This window comes from Engraulis encrasicolus, chromosome 3, assembly GCF_034702125.1.
Source record: "Engraulis encrasicolus isolate BLACKSEA-1 chromosome 3, IST_EnEncr_1.0, whole genome shotgun sequence".
Classification (NCBI taxonomy): domain Eukaryota; kingdom Metazoa; phylum Chordata; class Actinopteri; order Clupeiformes; family Engraulidae; genus Engraulis; species Engraulis encrasicolus.
In genome coordinates this window covers 2,769,470-2,790,064 of record NC_085859.1, presented here as the reverse complement: position 1 = coordinate 2,790,064, position 20,595 = coordinate 2,769,470, and the positions used below count along the sequence as shown (strand labels likewise).

At 41.8% G+C, this 20,595-nt stretch overlaps 1 protein-coding gene across 1 annotated transcript; it reads right to left on the bottom strand.

Annotated features, from left to right (window-relative positions):
- Positions 1–1,371: 1,371 nt before the first annotated feature.
- Positions 1,372–18,434, bottom strand: LOC134446455 (E3 ubiquitin-protein ligase TRIM47-like; the record flags this gene model as incomplete). Its single annotated transcript, XM_063195821.1, has 7 exons — positions 17,832–18,434; positions 5,317–5,412; positions 4,776–5,009; positions 4,482–4,653; positions 4,035–4,151; positions 3,422–3,481; positions 1,372–1,394 (listed from the first exon to the last, which is right to left on the bottom strand). Coding segments are annotated over exons 1-7 (1,278 nt in total), but the record flags the coding sequence as incomplete, so codon positions are not given.
- Between the last annotated feature and the right edge of the window lie 2,161 nt (positions 18,435–20,595).

Below are 20,595 nucleotides of genomic sequence, written 5' to 3'. Positions count from 1 at the left end.
TTCCTATGTCTCGAGGGCCAGGGGTGGGGAACCTATGTCTCGAGGGCCAGGGGTGGGGAACCTATGTCTCGAGTAGGGATGCAAATTATCGATTAATTCATTAATCATTAGTTGATAGTCTTATCGATCGACTTACGATTAATTGATAAGCGGCGTTTCCCCCCCCGAAATCTCAATGTTTCTCGGAAATAAACTACTAAATCTAAAACAATGTAATAAAAAAATTTACATAATATACCATATTTAAATTAATTCTATTTCAGTTATTTAAGCTATTTCTGGAAATTCAAAATGGCGGACCATGGAGAAGATCCCCCCTTTCATGTATGGAAAGTGCCTCTTTTCCAGTCATAATGAATAATTTGATGCTGGTGGTAAGTATTTGTGAAAAAGGTAACATTAGTAAATGGACAGCATGAATTCTGTAAATAAACAACTAAAACTCTTACACAGTGTCCCTTTAAATGTAAAAGGAGCAGGCCTCGACACTGGCACCAGCCAACCAGCCAAATGCTGGTAAAACTTGGCTGTGGCTAGTAATGATTTCAATCTCACTAGCCAATTTGGCAGGTAGCTTATTCTATGATTTGACATATCAGCATAGTTTAGCCTTTATTCTGTATCAATTGTTTGTATTTAGTTCAAGAAAAAGTAAGTTACTCGGTTTCTATTCGTGTGATTTATTTCCATGTAGAAGTGCACTTGTCTTCTTGCTTTAGGGTCAAAGACGTCCAAAAAGAAATTGTCATTCAATGTAACGGATACCTTCTGCTGACTGTAACTGTAAGAAACATGACTCTTTTTATTTTATTTTTTTCCAGTGAATTCATGAAAGCCTCGGCTGTCATCCATTCACTTTAAACAATTTAAAAATCATGTTTTTTTTTACAGTAACAGTCAGCAGAAGGTATCCGTTACACTGAATGACAGTTCCTTTTTGGACGTCTTTGTACATCTAACTTCAGAAGATGGGGTGCTAAAGGGTCAGTGTCATGATAAAGAAAAAAAACAACATAAAAATCTTGGCTTGTAGAATACCTGAATGGCTAGTAACATGGGAAAACCACTAGCCACAGTGGCCGGTAATCAAAAAAGTTAAAAGTAGNGTTGCAGGTATGACATCACGTTGGGGGAACTCCCCCAGGATTCTAAGGTTCTACATAGACTCCTATGAGCCTGCGGAACCCCCAACGTGATGTCATAATGGTACATTTTCTTAAAATGGTTAACCTGCAACCCCACCTTTAATGTCAAGCCCTGGAAAGGAGGTGTCATTAACTCACACATGAAGAAGTCCTTGAGCTCTTCCTCGTAAATGTCGTGTGGCAGGTTTCCCACGAACAGATGATGGGAGTCGGGGTACTGCACCGGCTCTTTCCTACGCACCTCACACTCTACACACACGCACGTCCATGCACGAGCACACACACGCACGCCCATGCACGAGCACACACACGCACGCCCATGCACGAGCACACACACGCACGCCCATGCACGAGCACACACACGCACCATGTTATTCCTTCATCGCCCTCTGTGTTTAAAGGGGTATGCCACTATTTTGGGGCTTAATACAGTTAAAATCGTTGGCTACCTTTATAAAGGTGGTAAAGTGTCTTATTTCTCATGTAGCCGTTGTCTTGCTTTAAGACAAGTTAAAAGAGGGAATATGTCGCTAAGCTAGTGAAAGTCAATGTATCCGTGTAGCATGACACATTGACTTTCACTAGCTTAGCAACATATTCCCTCTTTTAACTTGTCTTACAGCAAGACAACGCTTAACATGAAAAATAAGACACTTTACCACCTTTATAAACCCCAGCCAACGATTTTAACTGTATTAAGCCCCAAAATAGTGGCATACCCCTTTAAGCATTAGATGATCACAAATGACAACTACCAAAGGTTATAAATCCTGATTGTTTTATTCCTCTCATGAAATATGATTGTGGAAATGACATACATAAAGTGTCTGCTGTGTGTAGGCCATATCAACCATGAATTTTGTTGTTTTTCTTATGTGGGGAGAACTCTGTCATTAAACCCATGGGAATTCCTCTGAATATTATTTTGCTATGGTTACATATTGACTAAATAATTCTAAAGCAAGGCGCGTGAGATTATAGTTTCCACAGAGTAGTGGGTACAGGTGTTCAACTTGTGAAAAATGTGATATTTTCTCAATATTTATTTTTAATACAACCCATGTTTACTTACATGGATGTAAATTAGTGTTTATGATTGGATTTGACATTAACTTATAATTCTATCATTAAGGTAAACAAGGTCTCAGAAGGCCAAACGTCACACTTAGGGACAGAGACTAAATGGCTATATTCACATGATTAGGAATTTACAATTGAGCTTTTGCACAACATTACCCTATATTGCACAACATCACCCTATATTTCACAACATCACCCTATATTGCACAACATCACCCTATATTTCACAACATCACCCTATATTGCACACCATCACCCTATATTGCACACCATCACCCTATATTTCACAACATCACCCTATATTGCACAACATCACCCTATATTTCACAACATCACCCTATATTGCACAACATCACCCTATATTTCACAACATCACCCTATATTTCACGCCATCACAGCCCAGCCGCCCATACCAAGGGTTCTCCCTCTCCCGCTGATTTGTTCAGCTTCCAAAATGGAGTTACTGCCGCCGACAGTTTACTCAGCCAATTACGTGCCACGTTACTGACTGACTTACGGTTGACCAGAAAGCTATATGGAAGACGGGCATTGGATGCATGGAAGTATTATAAGGTGCCTAACCACAGACCTATAAAGGTCTATTTGCCCAACACTAAACTCACGCACCCACCACTCATCATGAGCGAAGTTGAGCGAAGTGGATGTCGGAAATGCGTGAACTTCTGAAAATGACGATGAGAAGTGCCTTGCTAATCGGCGAAGCTAACCAGCCAAATCCTACCCACCCGGGTTCTCCTGTCCTAACTAGTCCTTACCAAACTGCTTCCACCCGCCCCTCTCAACACCGTCTATATTATTGTATTGGTCCACAGACTTATCCTCCACCCAGAGACAGTTTATAACAACATTGCTATTGGCTGACAGGCTGATAACAACATTGCTATTGGCTGACTGACCTTTGGCTGGCAGTGTGACGGAGGTCATCTTGCACCTGTTCACTCCCCTCGGGGATCGAACCTGCAGCCTCGTCAACTACAACGGTCCGGCAATGGGAGACACAGTACGATAACGCTGGGCCAAGAGACTAGAGACTGCATGAGGCTATCGCAGGGAGGTTTTACCAACGTTCCATTTCCGTTAAATATTGTATGTGCGTGTGAACTGGTGTGTTGGTGAATCCAAATATGTGTTGTGTTTTGTGTGAGTGTGAGGGTGAGTGTGTGTGTCCAACTCACTCTTAAAGGTGAAGAACGCTCTGGTCTCTGGTTCATCAATAAGAGCCTGGCCATCAGACACTGAGACAGAAAACATCACATTGGTCTAAATAAGTGCAAGAACACTACACCACATTCAATCAGAGCAGTGGAGGTCACATGATATGAGTCTCCACCAATCGTGCATGTGTATTTGTTTGCAGTTTCTGAATTGTTATTAAAAAAGCATTACACAAGTCTAAGTACTGTGTGTTTAACAATAAATATGTTTAACAGTATTTAACAATGCTGTTCAGATTTGGTAATTTTAACACCCCACACGTTACACCTTTACTAAGAAATAATGTGCAGAAAATGACATTCATGTAAGTTTAGTGTGGTGTTGAATGTGAAGTCTATGTCTATGCCGTGTAGAGTGGGGTGAGCACATCAAAGGGTTATTTTAGGCAAATGTCAAATCGTGAAAGACGAAAATATGCTTGCACACTTAAATCCTCTTTCGAGTTCTTTTAATAGCCGAGCTTTCGGTCAAATACCTTCCTCCAACCTCAAGCTTGGCAATGAAGAGATCAAAAGGATTTAAGTTTGAAGCTTGAAAATGACAGATGGTGCACGATTCCAATATTTTTCAAACCTGCAGCAGATATCTTGACTCTTTTCTGCTTGACGACAGAATTGAATTTTTCCTCCAGCTGCATCAATGATTTTTTCTCACACTGCATGTGCTGGATGATCTGGAAATGGGTCATAGCTACAAGAGAAAACAAAGAGATCAAATATCAAAGAGCGCGCACACACACACACACACACACACACACACACACACACACACACACACACACACACACACACACACACACACAGAACGGCAAAAAAAGAACGGCTCAGGTAATGAGAACAATGTCAAGGCTATAGGACAGAACAGGCTTCTCTTCCCTTGTATTGTATTCAACTTAATGTTCCTCTTATTCCTCTGTATGTATCGCATCTATTACACTAATGCTAATAATCAAGTATCACAATAAATAGCTCATTAGCAATGCTGATGTTGGAAATGTTAAGATTTCTAATATAGTCAAACCTGCTGCAGATATCTTGACTATTCCCTGTTGGAAGACTGAATCTAGTTTCTCGTTCAGTTGCATCTTCAGTGCAGACAAAGATTCCTTCAGGGGCTCCAAGGAGAAGCTTTGGCTGAAGGTCACACTGGTTGAAGTTGTGCTGTAAGGCCTCTCAGTGATGGACGCAATGTTCTGTACAGAGAAACATACACACTAGGGTGAGGTAGACCTACTGACATGAGCCCTTGATCAGCAGGACATTAACAGGGCTGTATTGCCGTGGTTTGAACTCTCTAAAAGGTAATGTTGTCTACCTTGAGGAAATGGATGGCATCCTGTGTCAGTGAAAGCTGCTTCATCTCAGCATCTGTCCTCTTCAGTTCAGCAATCTCCTGCTCCAGTCGCTTCAGGAGTCCTTCAGCTCGACTCACCTCAGCCTTCTCCTGAGCTCTGATCAGCTCTGTCACCTCAGAGCGTCTTCTCTCCATGGAGCGGACCATCTCAGTAAACATCCTCTCACTCTCCTCCACTGCTGTCTGTGCACCAGACTGATAGGACACACACCCACACACACACACACACACAAGTTACATTGGTTTCCATAAGGAGGAGAGGACCTTATCAATACTTCTCTTCATTATATTGCTCTACATTATCTTATTTGTATAAGACATATCAATATGAATCCAATTGGGTTGCAATATCATTGCGGAGTTGTTTAAAATGAGACCAAATGAAGGGGAGTTCCTTTGACAAACAACATTAGATGCTTGTGTCACAGCTCATCATAACCATCATCTCACTGCAGAATCAGAAACCTGCTGCAGATTGTCTTCTCCTCTGGTCAGTTCTCACCTTGAGAGTCTCCACAGCCTTTCTCAGCTCCTGCCGCTCCTTCTCCTTCAACTGGATTATCTGTTGGCATCTCCTCTGGCTCTGACCCAAACCCTCCTGTAATACATTACATCAGGGATTCTTAACCTTTTTGACGTTGAGGCCCATTTTTTCGGTGCAGAGTGGACCGGGGTCCATCTAATATTGCCCATGCCCACACACATTACGATAGCCTATATATATATTAGTGGTGGGCCGTAATCGGCGTTAACGTGCTGTGATAATGTGAGACTCTAATAGCGCGATAAAGAAAACATTGCACATTAATCTATTCTCAAAATATGGGTTTGGAGTTTGGGTATGCACGTCACGTCTGTTTGATTGACAGACGCTTTCAGACTTTCAGACCTGTTGCTTCAGCAGACCTACTAAATATGAACAGTGTTTGCATGCTGGAAACATTCATCTCTCTGCCGTGGTAGGCCTAGGGGTTGTTTGAGTGCTTTTTCATAAGTGGTAGACTAGAGAGACGTTATTGTTTGAGGTGAAGCATAGCGAGACATTATTGTGTGTGAGTAGGCCTACATTTCCTCACGCATTGCATGGAACACATAAACTACTTCCAGAAATCTTGCCTGTGCCATCATTACAAAATATTCCGTGTGATACGCATTTTCAATATTGTCAAACTGAAACTATCAATATCTACTCTCGCTGAATGTTTGTGTAATTGTGTTGCGATAGTGCATTTGCGACTCAATGAGATGTCAGACGGTAATAAATCTCACGGTTGTCGCGCTTGATATATATTTTTTTCTAACCGAATTCATTTCGAGTTGTAACTCCTCTGGCATTCTTACTCTGAGAACAACGGCCAGGTTTGGGCCAAATTGCCGTGGGCCAGTGCTGTAGGTTCTAGATATCTAGTAGCCTGGCTCTTCAGTGTGGACTTTGCTGTACCTGCTGCGCGAAGATCCTCCCTCTTTTAAAGGAGCGCGCAGCTCTTTTTAAGTCAGTGGCAGATTCTCGCTCTCTCTCTCTCTCGCGCTCTCTCTCTCTCTCTCTCTCTCTTTGGATGGGCAAATGCAGACGTTGAAAAAGAAGAAAAAATCCAAGGCACTCTCTTTAAAAAACTCTCTTTAAAAGTAAAAAGCCTCTATTTCATGGCTTGGTTTGCAATTAACCTTTAAAAAACTCTGACATGTTTCGGCCACTTGGCCTTCTTCAGGGAGTCAAAACCACACGCTTCCATATTTCTCCATTAACGTGAACGCTCCATACCGCCATGATTTATGGACAAAAAAGAACTTTTGTTGCATTTGCCGTTGTGTTAGCATATGTTTTAGTCTCTGTATGTCTTTGAATGTTTGTTCTTGTTTTTGTTTTATATTAAGAACTTAGGCCTACATGTTCTGCTCGCGGACTGTGTAGATGGAAATGTATATTGGAGAGTGAAGTGTGGGACACCAGGTCAACAAACAAGAACAGTTGACCGCAAAGCATCAACGATATCTGGGCTTTCATAACTCCCATGCACTGTTTCTGCCATTGACTTCAATGTTAAATGCATCATGGCCGTTATGAAGACAGAGAGTGTCCTAACCAAGTATTGAACATTGCATGTTATGTAGAAAGTACCAAATTTCAACTGACTTGATGTGACCCGAATTTTGCTGAAGAAAATTTTGATTTTATTACAATATTCTAATGATGTGAATTCCCCAATTCATGGGTTTTTTGGGCTGGAAGACCAAAATATGTAAAAATAAATTTGATTGGAATAGTTAAAAAACTGGGCCATGAATCTACAATCCATGACAGTTTAACATTATTGATGGAATTATGGAAATAAATCAACTTTTTCATGCTATTCTAATAAAAAGGCCTGGAGCTGTATAGCCTATGGCAGGTGGGCATGTCAATGTTTACACTGTAAATTACAGCAGTTTACAGTCCCTACGGTTAGAATATGTTATTAATTCCAAATTAATAGTTCAGAATAGGGATGCAAATGATTAATCGACTTTAGATTAGTTGTTGAGCAAGAGGTTGCTCGATCAAAATGTATTCATCGCTAGAGGGCGCTAGAGACTGTTGAGTAGTTCTAGTTCTAGGCCTATTCAAATCCATGGTGCGCAGATTTTATCTATTAAATCGTCATTGCAACTTCTAGAGTTCTTGTGGGTCTTTTGGAGATGAGTACTTGAATCTGTGATTATTCCAAGCCCAATGGTGTAAGTTGTTACTGTTTGAATTATGAGAAAAACGATCTTTCAAGACAGGCAAATGTCACTGCAAGCAGCATTTCACTGTATGGTTAAGCTTGCTATGTTAGCTTAGCGTGCTAACTAGCGAAATCACAAACGTAGTCATTTCAAATTGTGAGCTGTAATTTTAATCACTACACCCTGTCAGATATTAAGACTAGTATTAGCTGAACTGGGCATGGTAATAGATGACCATGCATGAAGAGGAGCACCATCTGTTCAAAATAAATTCAGGTGAATCCATGTTGTAAGTAGCTGCAAGTGTTGTTGTCATAGCTCCATTCATTCTCAATGGAGCCTGTTAGCTTATTAGCTCCCCTTACAGACACAGGAAATAGCTTTTTTTGTTCAGAAACGAACTTTGTTGACATTACTATGCATTATGGACAACAACACACCACCCAAAATATAGCATTTCTTTATTTTGAAGCGTATAAAATTAAAATGCTTGTGGTTGATCATGCTGGCTGGCACACCTATATGCAGACAAGTTGAGTCTGATCACGTTTCACTCAACGTTGTCTGTCATAATATCTCAGGCAACAGCAAGGCGACTTTCTTTTCCTAATGCATAATTACTTGAGGAATATATAATATAATATAACATAATACAATAAAATACAATATGGGCTAAATGATCAGAATGTAATTCTCATAATATAATTTAATATAACAATATAGGCCTATACTTTTTGAACTCAGTGTTAAGGGTGGGCGATATATACCGTCTGCAAAGTTATCGTAATAGTCTAGGCAGAATTTCTGAAAATGTGCTTATTTAAGGTCCTGAAGGCAAATCATGTTAATTTTTGGTATACAACTGATTTAGGGGTATTCAAGGGTGCTGAATCCAAATCTGCTGTATACCGGGCGCAAAAATGTACGGAAATGCCTCAAACGGGCAAAATCCAATATGGCCGCCGACACAAGATTAAAATCTTGCAATCCCTTTTCTTTTTGACTAAACAAGGTATGAATGTGAAAATAAGACTTATTTTTATGTTTTCATATATGGGGAACCCATTCTGTCATCAGATTTAAGGTCAGATCTGAAGAAAATGCTTATATAATTGGCTGGCAGCTTTTTTAAAACAGGCAGCCTCATATTGTCAACGATTTTTAGCATTATGATCAAACTTTCAAGATCAACAGAAAATTATGTCTGATGTCTTTGTGAACACCAATACTACCAAAAACCACACAGAACTGTCTACTTTCACCTGAAAAAAGAAGTGTGTGTTTACCTATTTCCATTCTTTAGTTATTGGCAGTAGAACATGGGGTGACACCACCAAAAAAGCACTGTTTTTTGACCCAAAAATGCTACACTTCTCTGTGTCCATATTTTTGCTTCCAGGATTAAGTGTCTTTTTAGTGTTCATGTTTGGTTTACAGCATTTCCATGGGTTTTGAAAGATGCTTAACTCAAATTTGCCGTATACCAGGCTCAAAATGAGCCCATAGTACCTCAAAATGAAGGATTCCAATATGGCCGTCGTCACCAGAGATATACAGTACATGTCTTTGACTAAACAAGGTCAACTCTTAAATATATTACACCAGCTATAGGTTTTCATACATTGGTAATTCATTGCTGTGCTTGGGTTTAAGATTTGGATGAAAATACATGATTTAGACCTGCATACATGTTTAAAGGAGAATTCCGGCCAGTTTGGATTAATATCCCATCTTGGGTGGACCGAGGGAAAGGGATGAAAGGCAAAACCGCGAGAAATTTTCGTACCTGCTGCTCAAAGTTGTTGTAAAACCCTTTTGAACGCTTTGGCCGTGGTGTGTGGGTCCATACAAGTCGATCTAGTGGTTCACATTTCCATTAGGTAGCATAGGTACGATACAACAGGAGTTTTCAAAAGTGGCGCACCTACCTCTTTCAGCTTCCGCCTTCCAACTACGTCCGCAAAATGGTTCGCCAAAGTGATACTTCATAGTAATCCATTTCATTTTTGTCCACCAAAGACGAGCCACAAGAAACATATTCACATGTTTTCATGTCCTGAGTTGTTATTGTCGCGCAGATTCACTTCTCTGTCACTGAACGCAGTTTAGTGACGTCACGGTGTCACATGACTCCTGGAAGGAACGCCATTCGCTCATCCAAGTTATTATACATAAGCGAGAACGAGAGAGGCGCTGTCGTAATATACTGTTTGATATTTTGAGATGGATCCTCCGTTGGGGTAGTTCAATTGAAGAGTTTGGTGGCCATGGTTATCTTTTTCGAACCAGAATATTTGTTACAGATAAAGAATTATTCCTTCCAGGAGTCATGTGACACCGTGACGTCACTAAACTGCGTTCAGTGACAGAGAAGTGAATCTGCGCGACAATAACAACTCAGGACATGAAAACATGTGAATATGTTTCTTGTGGCTCGTCTTTGGTGGACAAAAATAAAATGGATTACTATGAAGTATCACTTTGGCGAACCATTTTGCGGACGTAGTTGGAAGGCGGAAGCTGAAAGAGGTAGGTGCGCCACTTTTGAAAACTCCTGTTGTATCGTACCTATGCTACCTAATGGAAATGTGAACCACTAGATCGACTTGTATGGACCCACACACCATGGCCAAAGCGTTCAAAAGGGAACAACTTTGCGCAGCAGGCATGAAAATTTCTCGCGGTTTTGCCTTTCATCCCTTTCCCTCGGTCCACCCAAGATGGGATATTAATCCAAACTGGCCGGAATTCTCCTTTAAGACTGTTAATAAATTGATCATTTATATTGGAATATTTCGCCTATTTCAATTTAATTCGCCATTAATTTAATGTATTGATCTTAGATAACATGCCTTGTTTTTGAATAGGTCCCCGGTAGAGTCCATTACAATACGAACACTGTCGCTGAAAAGACAACAAACACTTACTACCCACATACACTACATTCACTCCCTCATCCCCACCTTGTCACCACTCTTAATGTAAATAACAATCAAGCATAACATGGCAATGTTCAGACGGACCACACATTGAGAGAGTACATACAGTACACACACACACAAGTGTGGCAGAGAAGACATTCTTATTGGAACACCAACGTACACATACGTACATATACAGGCGCTTTAATATACACTCAGGCAGATTTCAATTCAATTGAGGCATTATACCATGATGAAATGTTTCCATCTCAAACCACCTCCCATGCTCTCATCTTTTCAACCATAAAAGTAAGTGCACACACGAGTCTGCCTAAATGATTCTTTTTATGCAACTTTACAATGGAAATCACTGTTTGCCAATTTTATTGATGTGCTCATTCAATCTATGAATAAAGGAGGATTGAGTGGCGAGTTGATGTGTAGAATAGAATAGAATAGAATAGAATAGATTGGAATAGAATAGAATAGAATAGAATAGAATAGAGTAGAGTAGAGTAGTAGAGTAGAGAAACTTTATTGATCCCCAGGGGGAAATTCAGGTGTCAAGTAGCTACATAAAAACAAACACAGACACACAGACACAGACACAGACACAGACACAGACACACACACACACACAAACACACACACACACACACACACACACACACACACACACACACACACACACACACACACACACACACACACACACACACACATGCCAAGAGGCTCCAGATCTGGGCCAGCTCTGGCATCTCAGGCAGTCCAATCCCCAATAATGATGTCCTTCTTAGTGTCCTTCTGTATAGTGTTAAACAGTTGAATGGCCCAAGGGACAAAGGACCTCCTTAGCCTGTCTGTCCTGCAGGTGAAAGCACGGAGTCTGTGACTGAACAGACTCAGTTGGTTAGTGAAGGTGGCGTTAAGGGGGTGATGCTGATTGTCCATAATAGAGTCCAGTCTGCTCAGTGTTCTGCTCTCAGCTGTTGAGGTGAGTGACTGTAGCTCCATGCCCACCACTGACCCCGCCTTCCTCACCAGTCTGTCAAGGCGTCCAGCATCTCTCCTCCTAATGCTTCCACCCCAGCAAGTCACAGCGTAGAAGAGCACACTGGCCATGACAGACTGGTAGAATATGAGCAGAAGTTGGCTGCAGACATTGAAGGACCTCAGCCTTCTGAGGAAATAGAGCCTGCTTTGGCCTTTCCTGTAAAGTGCATCAGAATTTGTGGACCAGTCCAGCTTATTGTCCAGATGCACTCCTAAGTACTTGTAAGTACAGACAGTCTCCACATTCTCTCCCCCCAATCGAAACAGGCACCAAGGGCGGGGTGGAGCGCCTGAAATCGATCACCATTTCCTTGGTTTTTGGTGGTGTTCAGGTGCAGCTGATTGTTTTGGCACCATCCTACAAAGTCATCCACCAGTCCCCTGTACTCCTCTTCCTGACCGTCTCTTATACACCCCACAATTGCAGTGTCATCTGAAAACTTCTGCATGTGGCATGTCCCAGAATTGTAGCTGAAGTCAGTCGTATACAGGGTGAAGAGCACGGGGGAGAGAACCGTTCCTTGTGGTGCTCCTGTGCTGCTAATCACTGTCTCCGATGTTATGTCACCCATCCTTACAAACTGGGGCCGCTCTGTGAGGTAATCAGTGATCCAGGTTACCAGGCTAGGCTGCACTCCAATCCGCACCAATTTCTCTCTCAGCAGCAGTGGTTGTATGGTGTTGAATGCGCTGGAGAAGTCAAAAAACATGATTCTCACAGCACAGCCACCCTTATCCAAGTGAGCGTGTACCCTGTGAAGAAGGTACAGGATAGCATCCTCCACTCCCACGTTCTCTTGGTAGGCGAACTGCAGAGGATCCAGTGCGTGGCGTACTTGGGGTTTGAGAAAGTTATGCAGCAGCACTCGTTCAAAAGTTTTCATTAGGTGTGAGGTGAGGGCAACCGGTCTGTAATCATTAAGTTCTTTGGGGTGAGTTTTCTTTGGAACAGGCACCAGGCATGACGTTTTCCACAAGATAGGAACTTTGCCTTCTTGTAGACTCCTATTAAAAAGGTGATGAAGAGGCTCAGCTAATTCCTCAGCACATGTCTTAAGCAGTCTTGCACAGATGCCATCAGGGCTGGCCGCCTTGGACTTAAGTCTTTTCAGTGTCTCTCTAACTTGATCAGTGGTGATTGTCGGCTGTGGGAGTGCTGGGTTGGGGTAAGGGGGGAGTGGGAAAGGGGTGGGTGGTGGGTTTGTTCCAAGTCGCAGAAGTGAGGAGCAGGGGAGGGGGATAGAGGTAGTGGGGATTTGTGAGCCTGCTGTGTCCATTGGTGGGGGTACTGCTGCATTGTTGATGGTGGTGGGAGTGTTGGTGACCATAGGCAGAGAAGGAGGGTGTGGGGATGAAGTGTCCCTGTTAGTGAAGCTGGGTGAAGTAGTAACGGGAGTGGGGGGTTGTGAGTGGGGGAGATGGGAGCCTGCTGAAGAGTAGTTGTCAAGTGTGGGCTGGGGGGGTGTAGGGATAGAGGTGACAAGGGAAATGCTGCCCTCTGTGTCAGAGTTTCCAAACCGGTTGTAAAAATGGTTTAAGTCATTGCACATTGACAGGTCGCCTTCTGCCATACCTCTCTTCTTTCCACACCCAGTGATCTTTTTATCCCCTGCCATGCCTCTTTAGCATTGTCCTTCATTTTCATTTCCACCTTCTTCCCATACGCCACCTTGGCCTCCTTCATTCTGCTTTTGAGTTCTCGCTGCACACTCCTCAGCTCTGTCAAGTTGTTTTCTTTAAAAAGCTAATAGAATAGAATAGAATAGAATAGAATAGAACAGAATGGTGTTTGTCACTATGCACATGTTCAATGAGATTGAAAGCAACACACTTCAGAGCACACATTTAATTCACAAAACAGTTTAGGTGAGCAGAATATACAATTAGTAGTGCCAAAAAACCATGAACAGAGCAGAGAGTGCATACGGTGTGTGTGTGTGTGTGTGTGTCTGTGTGTGTTGGTGTGTACACAGAGGACATACTCATTTATTGGTACTCATGTCATACTCATTGGTATCCAAAAGTTATTGCATCGATTGTCTTGCTCAATGTAGATATTACAGTAGCGGTGGCCCACTCTGCAAACACAACCATTTTACATGGCTCGTGTTCATTCTGTATTACGGTATTTCAAACCTCAGTTCAATATGTTGTGCTGTATCAATCAATTAGTCTATTGCAGAACACCAGATGGATGGAAAGAGATCATTGGATTGAGGGATACCAATGAATGGTCATTCTGTGGATGTCTGTGTGAAATGTGGTTATGGCCCTTTGTTCAGTTGTTAGGTCCTTGCTTTGACACACCTGTACCAGGACAGCAAGGCAAAGAGCTGAGGACCGGGTTGGAGGCTGTCCTAGATAATGTTTTAGCTCTGTTGATGCAGCAGGAGGATTAGAGAGGGGCTAACTTTGTTCCTCCTGTAGGTGTGCCTCCTGAAGGCCGCAATTATCTCTTTGGTTTTCTTTGCATTCAAAGATACAGAAATTATTCTCTGTATACCAGACTGCCACCTTTTGCTGGCCAACTTCCATCTGGAGCTACGCCATAGGCATAGAGGTCCAAAAGAGTGGATTTATTTAAAGAAATCCTTGCACTTATGACATATTTTGTGTCACATTTGTCTGAGCTGTGTTTAACTATTCACAGATTCGAAAAGTGACTCATTGGAGCAGCCATTGTTGCTGAAAGAACTGCTTTTTCATTTATTTAACTTCTCACCACCATACATTTTGACTATGTCACATCTCTGAAAAATCAGTGATCCTGATTGGTTCTACGGCATTGTGGTAGCATCCGAAGGATTAGAGGTTATCTATTGTACGTGATGGAGTGACCAAAGTGCCTGAAGTGTGATGGCTGCCTTGTGGCCATGGGAGGCACACCCATGAGTGAGTTGTAATCCGATGTGAGGGACCAAGTGATAGGTGAAGCTTAGATGATGGAGCACACTGGATGGGAGAAGCACAATTGTGTGAGGTACACCATGGGGGTGAAGTGCAAGTAAGGGGAAGGCAGCGTGATATTGACCATCACTAGGGTTATGGGTGTGCTCTGACTGTCCCACTTATGATCCAAGCCCTTTGGAGTAGAAGTCAGAGCCCTAGCTTAACTTATTCTCAATCACCTCTCCTCCTCTCCAGTGATTTTGAAGGAGTTGTTTGCTTAAATGTGACAGCTATGTATGCCCAAGACAAATTTCTCTTAGGACGAATAAAAAGAATCTTGAATCGTGAATTTGCAGCAACTGAATGACTCCATCCATGCCTCTTCTTGCAGATCCAGAGGGGGGTGAGGCACTCCTTGGGGCAAGCACACGTTGTGATGTCTTTTCATGATTTGTGAATGGCAGATACAGGAGTAGTGGGACTAATGCCCCATTCAATTTCATCCATCCCATTTCAGTGACTGACAGGAGGACAGGGTGGAGTAGTATGTGATCCTGCCTCAGTACATTGGCTTGATAATGTGGGGGCACAAAATGTCATTGTGTGACTTCTGATGTAGATAGCAAAGACTCTTATGACTAGGAGTCATCACTACAAAACAACTCCATTGCTTTCGCTACATCTGCAGCAAAACTACAATGTAGTGCATTGTGTTATGTAGTGTCTAAACCTATAGTGGCCAAAGCACTGAGGAGGAGGAGCTTGATGATGATTGGGAATAGCCTAACCATCAAGAAAGTAAATATTTCACAATGACATCAACCTGTCTTTTGTTCCACCTTTCACCTTTCTACTGTTCAAGGATTCAATCTAAGCAAGGCAATAAAATCCGCAGACAATAACTTCCCAAAACTAGATATTCATATTAGATGAAGGTACATTCAGGCATACAGGCTTATCTGTGTATAGTTTGTTCATAATGGAAGAGGTGGGCTGAGGTGAACACATTTCATTGTGCATAAGCAATTGAAATACACAAAACATTTCAATAGAAATTAGCCTGTCAGTTAATTGGCATGAAAAACAATGGTTGTAAACATGAATTCAGACTACACTGAACTGCCCGACTACACTGACTACCTTTGATTATAATTTTATATTTGATTATTTCCCCATGTATGAAAAGAAAACATATAGCTACATAATGTTTTTAAGAGTTCACCTTGTTTAATCAAAGATATGTATATCTCTGGTGACGGCGGCCATATTGGATTCCTTCATTTTGAGGCATTATAGGATTTTTTTGAGCCTGGTATACGACAGATTTGAATTGAGCATATTTCAAAACCCATGGAAATGCTGTATACCAAACATGAACACTATAAAAAGGCACTTTGTCCTGAAAGAAAAAATATGGACACAGAAGTGTACTATTTTTGGGTCAGAAATCAGTGCTTTTTTGGAGGTGCATCCCATGTTGTACTGCCAGTAACTAAAGAATGGAAATAGGTAGACACAAACTTCTTTTTTCAGGTGAAAGTAGACAGTTCAGTGCAGGTTTTCACAAAGACATCAGACATTATTTTCTGTGGATCTTGAAAGTTTGATCGTAATGCTAAAAATCGTTGACAATATGAGGCTCCCTGTTTTAAAAAAGCTGCCAGCCAATTATATAAGCATTTTCTTCAAATCTGACCTTAAATCTGATGACCAAATGGGGTTCCCCATATATGAAAACATAAAAATAAGTCTTATTTTCACATTCATACCTTGTTTAGTCAAAAAGAAAAGGGATTGCGAGATTTTAACCTGGTGTCGGCGGCCATATTGGATTTTGCCCGTTTGAGGCATTTCCGTACATTTTTGCGCCCGGTATACAACAGATTTGGATTCAGCACCCTTGAATACCCCTAAATCAGTTGTATACCAAAAATTAACACAATTTGCCTTCAGGGTTCATCTTTTGGGAAAATTGACCCTGACTATAAATGTTGTTTTGACGATGAGTAATTGTGCAATATCGAGATATTTTTATGAAGACGCTAAAATCAACAAAAGCGCTTTGACAGGACTCATTCAGACAGTGACGAAAGCCAAGCCTTTCAGCCAATAGTAATGTAGTTGTGAACTGGAGAAAAAAGTCTGTGAACCAATGAGCAGACAGCGCTGAGGGGGGCGGGCTGCAGCGTTCTGCCAGACAGGAGAGAGAAAACTCACTCAGACAACAGACAACACTCTGAGCACTGCTGCTGCTGGGCACTGGAGGAGAGTTGCTGTTATCCAAATGGTGGATTTACATGAGGAATTCAACCACTAAACCAGCCATTGCATGGTGCTGAGGGCGTTTTGAAACTATGTGCTTTACTTAGCAACCGTCTGTGATTATGGAAAGCCAAATAGTTAGGAAGATAAATAGCTTTGTCTCTGGTCTGAGAAATCGCTAGTTAGCATGCTAGTTAGCGAACTAGGCTAAGCAATGTTGTTCTCTACAACTATTAGTGGCTGTTACTCACTACTCAAACACCCACCTGCATACAGATGGCATAACTGCTTAGGTGGACAAGTACTGTTAAGTTAGACTGGTGCAGTGAGTTAAATTACAATGTGTGAAATTCAACACATGCAATTTGCAGCTGCCCTAGTTTCCTATCCATGTACTGTTTCCAGTCAAAAATGGCTGTCATCTAACATAATCATAAGCAATACATTATAAAACTATTTTTTATTTACATGGATATGTTTTCATGCCAAGTGATGAAGTATTACTTTACAGACCAGAGCATATGCATGTTATTAAATTCAAAAGCTCTTCAGCACAACATTTCTCCCAACTCTCTGTCCCTCCCCAGTTACAACACAAATGCAGCACTACTACCTCCAGTGCAGAATTGAAATTTGTCTGGAATCATGCACAAATAATAGACAGCATAAATGTGTAGCTTTGTTATACTGCCATGCTTTGTGATGTAGCCTAGTGTAGATATGCCATCATTTATGCAGACCTCTTGGTAACATGCAGTTTAGGCTACATAGGCCTACAAACTATCTGCTTTACTCACCCTGCCCTGCCAAATTCCTACACAGTAAAATTCAAACACATTGACCTGAAGATGTGGATCACTTAAAATGCTAACGTTAGCTTACCCGGTTAGCTTAGAAAAACAAGTGGTCAAAGGGTAATGAGGGGTAAGTTTGTTGTGCTACATCAGTTTGTGGTATATTTTTACATCAAAATATGAAAGTCACAACATTTATAGTCGCGTAAAGACTTTTTTTAAGTTAAGCAAAACTTTCATGTAGGAAATCGACCGGAAGTCCGCCATTTTTTCTCACGGGGCAAGTTGATTGTGGGGCTAAGACATTCAAATAATACAGCTTTATGATGATGATATGAAGCAACTAAAAATTGATATCCAAATACTCAATACACTTGTAATCCACGTCTTACCTTTTTCTGACTCCATTCTGCTGTAGCCGTGATGGTGTTGTGGCCTCTATGATTGTCCATCGTACATAGATAGCAGATGCAACTCTGGTCGGTGCGACAGAATATGTCAAAAACCTTCTTATGACGGGGGCAGATCCTCTCCTGTAGCTGGCCCGTAGCATCGACTATGGTGTGATTTCTACCTGGATTAAGTTCATTGTGAGCTTTTAAATGAGTGTCACAGTACGATACCAGACAGTCCAGACAGGACTTGACAGCTTTGAGTTTTCTACCGGTGCAGACGTCGCAGGCCACATCTCCAGGTCCAGCAGCACATTCAACAGCAGCTGCAGTTTGTGTTCTGCTCTTCGTCATTCGATCCACGAGCTCAGCCATGATACAATTCTTGTTTAAAACGGGTCTTGGAGTGAAAGTCTGTCTGCACTGGGGACAGCTGTAAACGCCCTTCACATCTTCCTCATTCCAGCAGTTCTCAATACAGCCCAAACAGTAGTTGTGTCCACAGTTAAGAGTCGCTGGATCCTTTAGGAAGTCCAAACAAATTGGACATGTGAAAATGCCATCATTACTTGCCATCGCTTCAGCAACTTTCCCCAAGTAATACTGTAAAAAATGATACCAAGTGATGCACCCAGAGAAGGCTGTACAGGGGCTGGTCCAGGAATTAGCAAACAGCACAGCTTGTCCAGCTGCTCCAGGAGTTAGCAAACAGCACTAACAGGTTGACGGCCGGAAAAAAAAGGAATAATCCCAAATATAGACACACTCAAGATGTAGGAAACCCTTGAAACGGTGAACCGTGGTTTACTGTAATAAGAAAAGAATAGAAATACAAAACAAGACATAAGTGAGCCACATAGAGCCAACAGGGTAAACATAATAAACAGGTATATGCATAATAAGCTTAGGCAGCGTTGGGCGGTAATGCATAATAGGCAGTGTTGGGCGGTAATGCATTACAAAAGTAATTCATTACTTTAATGCATTACTTTTTGCTGGCATGCAGTAATGTAAGGCATTACACGAAACGTTGTTATATTTACTTAGTTACAATGCTAAATAACCTTAGTTACAATACATGACAATGACCTGGTATTTTAGTGCTATTCAGTGTGGTGGGTCAGAAAGAAGCGATTCCTGAACATGGTAGTTTTTAGTCTGCATGCTACCAAAAACACCTCCTGGGTTGGAAGTGAAATAGTCATGACTCATGAGCCCACAGTGCGTTTGGCCAAAGTAACTAAAGTAATGGAAACTTATTGTAATGCCTTACATTTTAAATATAGTAGTGTAGTGTAAGGATATTAAATAGAGAGTAACATTGCAGTAATAGAGAGTAGGTCTAATGCATTACCACTTTTTGAGTAACTTGCCCAACATTGACCTAGGCCATAAAGACGAATGCAAACATTCATGGATAAAACAATGTGGAAAAGAATGATACATGCAAGAGCAGCTATCTTAACCATACACACGGGTGTGAATGCCTACAGCAAAGTATCAATGACTCAAACAAAATGAAAACACAGCGAGTGCATTTAATGAGGCAAAAGGAGCATGGCTCCTTTACAGAGACGAGACGAACACCCCGGCATGCCTACGAATCTGCTATTTTAACTGAACACGGACCGGAGTAACCAGTAGCCACTACTCTGCCAAAATAACAGGTAATTGAACAAAGCCGCGGCACTGACAAAACAGCGGCAAAGAAAACATTAAGTGCTATTATATGATTGAACATGTTCTAGCCCAACAGACCAACAGTAAGACTGAAATAAATAGCCTACCGGTGCGGTGTTACAATGTAACAAGCAACCGCGAGTGGGCTGCATAAACAATGTAGTCTAGTGTAACAGTACAACTTACGTTCTCCGAGACGCACGGCATACAGAGGGCACAGAAAGAGGACATTAGTCCATGTGTCCTGAGACGCGGAGAGAAAGAGATAGGGTTGGCTCCAGCATCAAACACACAGTACAGCATTCTTCCGTCTTCTCTGCCGACTGGAACAGCTCACACTCTTATTTCAAGTTTCTGGCGCGGAGTCTATGCAAATGAGCGCGTGCTCAGCTCAGGGACGGCCCAAGCCTTTATGGGGCGGGGCGCTAAACAAAAAAATCATCCGGGGGCCCCCCATACCACCACCTACTCGGCATCAGATGCTTCATAAGCTTCATTTACTTGCCTGAGTGAGGGCTAAGAGCTGAGGACATAGGCCTACTGTATTTATTACATTACATTGCATTTGGCAGACGCCATTATAACCAAAGCGACTTTCAAAAGAGGAAATAATCAAGCCAACATCACAAGTATAATACAAAGTGCACAGGAAATATACAGAAAAACAAGTGCAGTTGCAAAGTTTTTTATTTTTATTTTTTAATTAAGAGTAAATAACGAGTACACACACAACACACACACACACACACAAACACACGCGCACACACACACACACACACACACACACACACACACACACACACACACACACACACACACACACACATTACCTGATTTTCATAGACTTCAGATCACTACCGCGATTCTGGTCTAACCAGGACTATAACAATGACCATTTCCATACAGGAAGAACTTTGTTTCCATGGCCTGGTTAAGCCGCCTCCCTCTGCTTGCTACTGGTTGAGGGATGTTCCAAAGTTTAAACCAAACATTTCTTAGCCCAATAGAACGTCTCTGCTTAAACCACGTCACTGCCTTGAACTTGCCTCTACCCAGGACGGTTGGAAATGCTCAGTTGATTGGT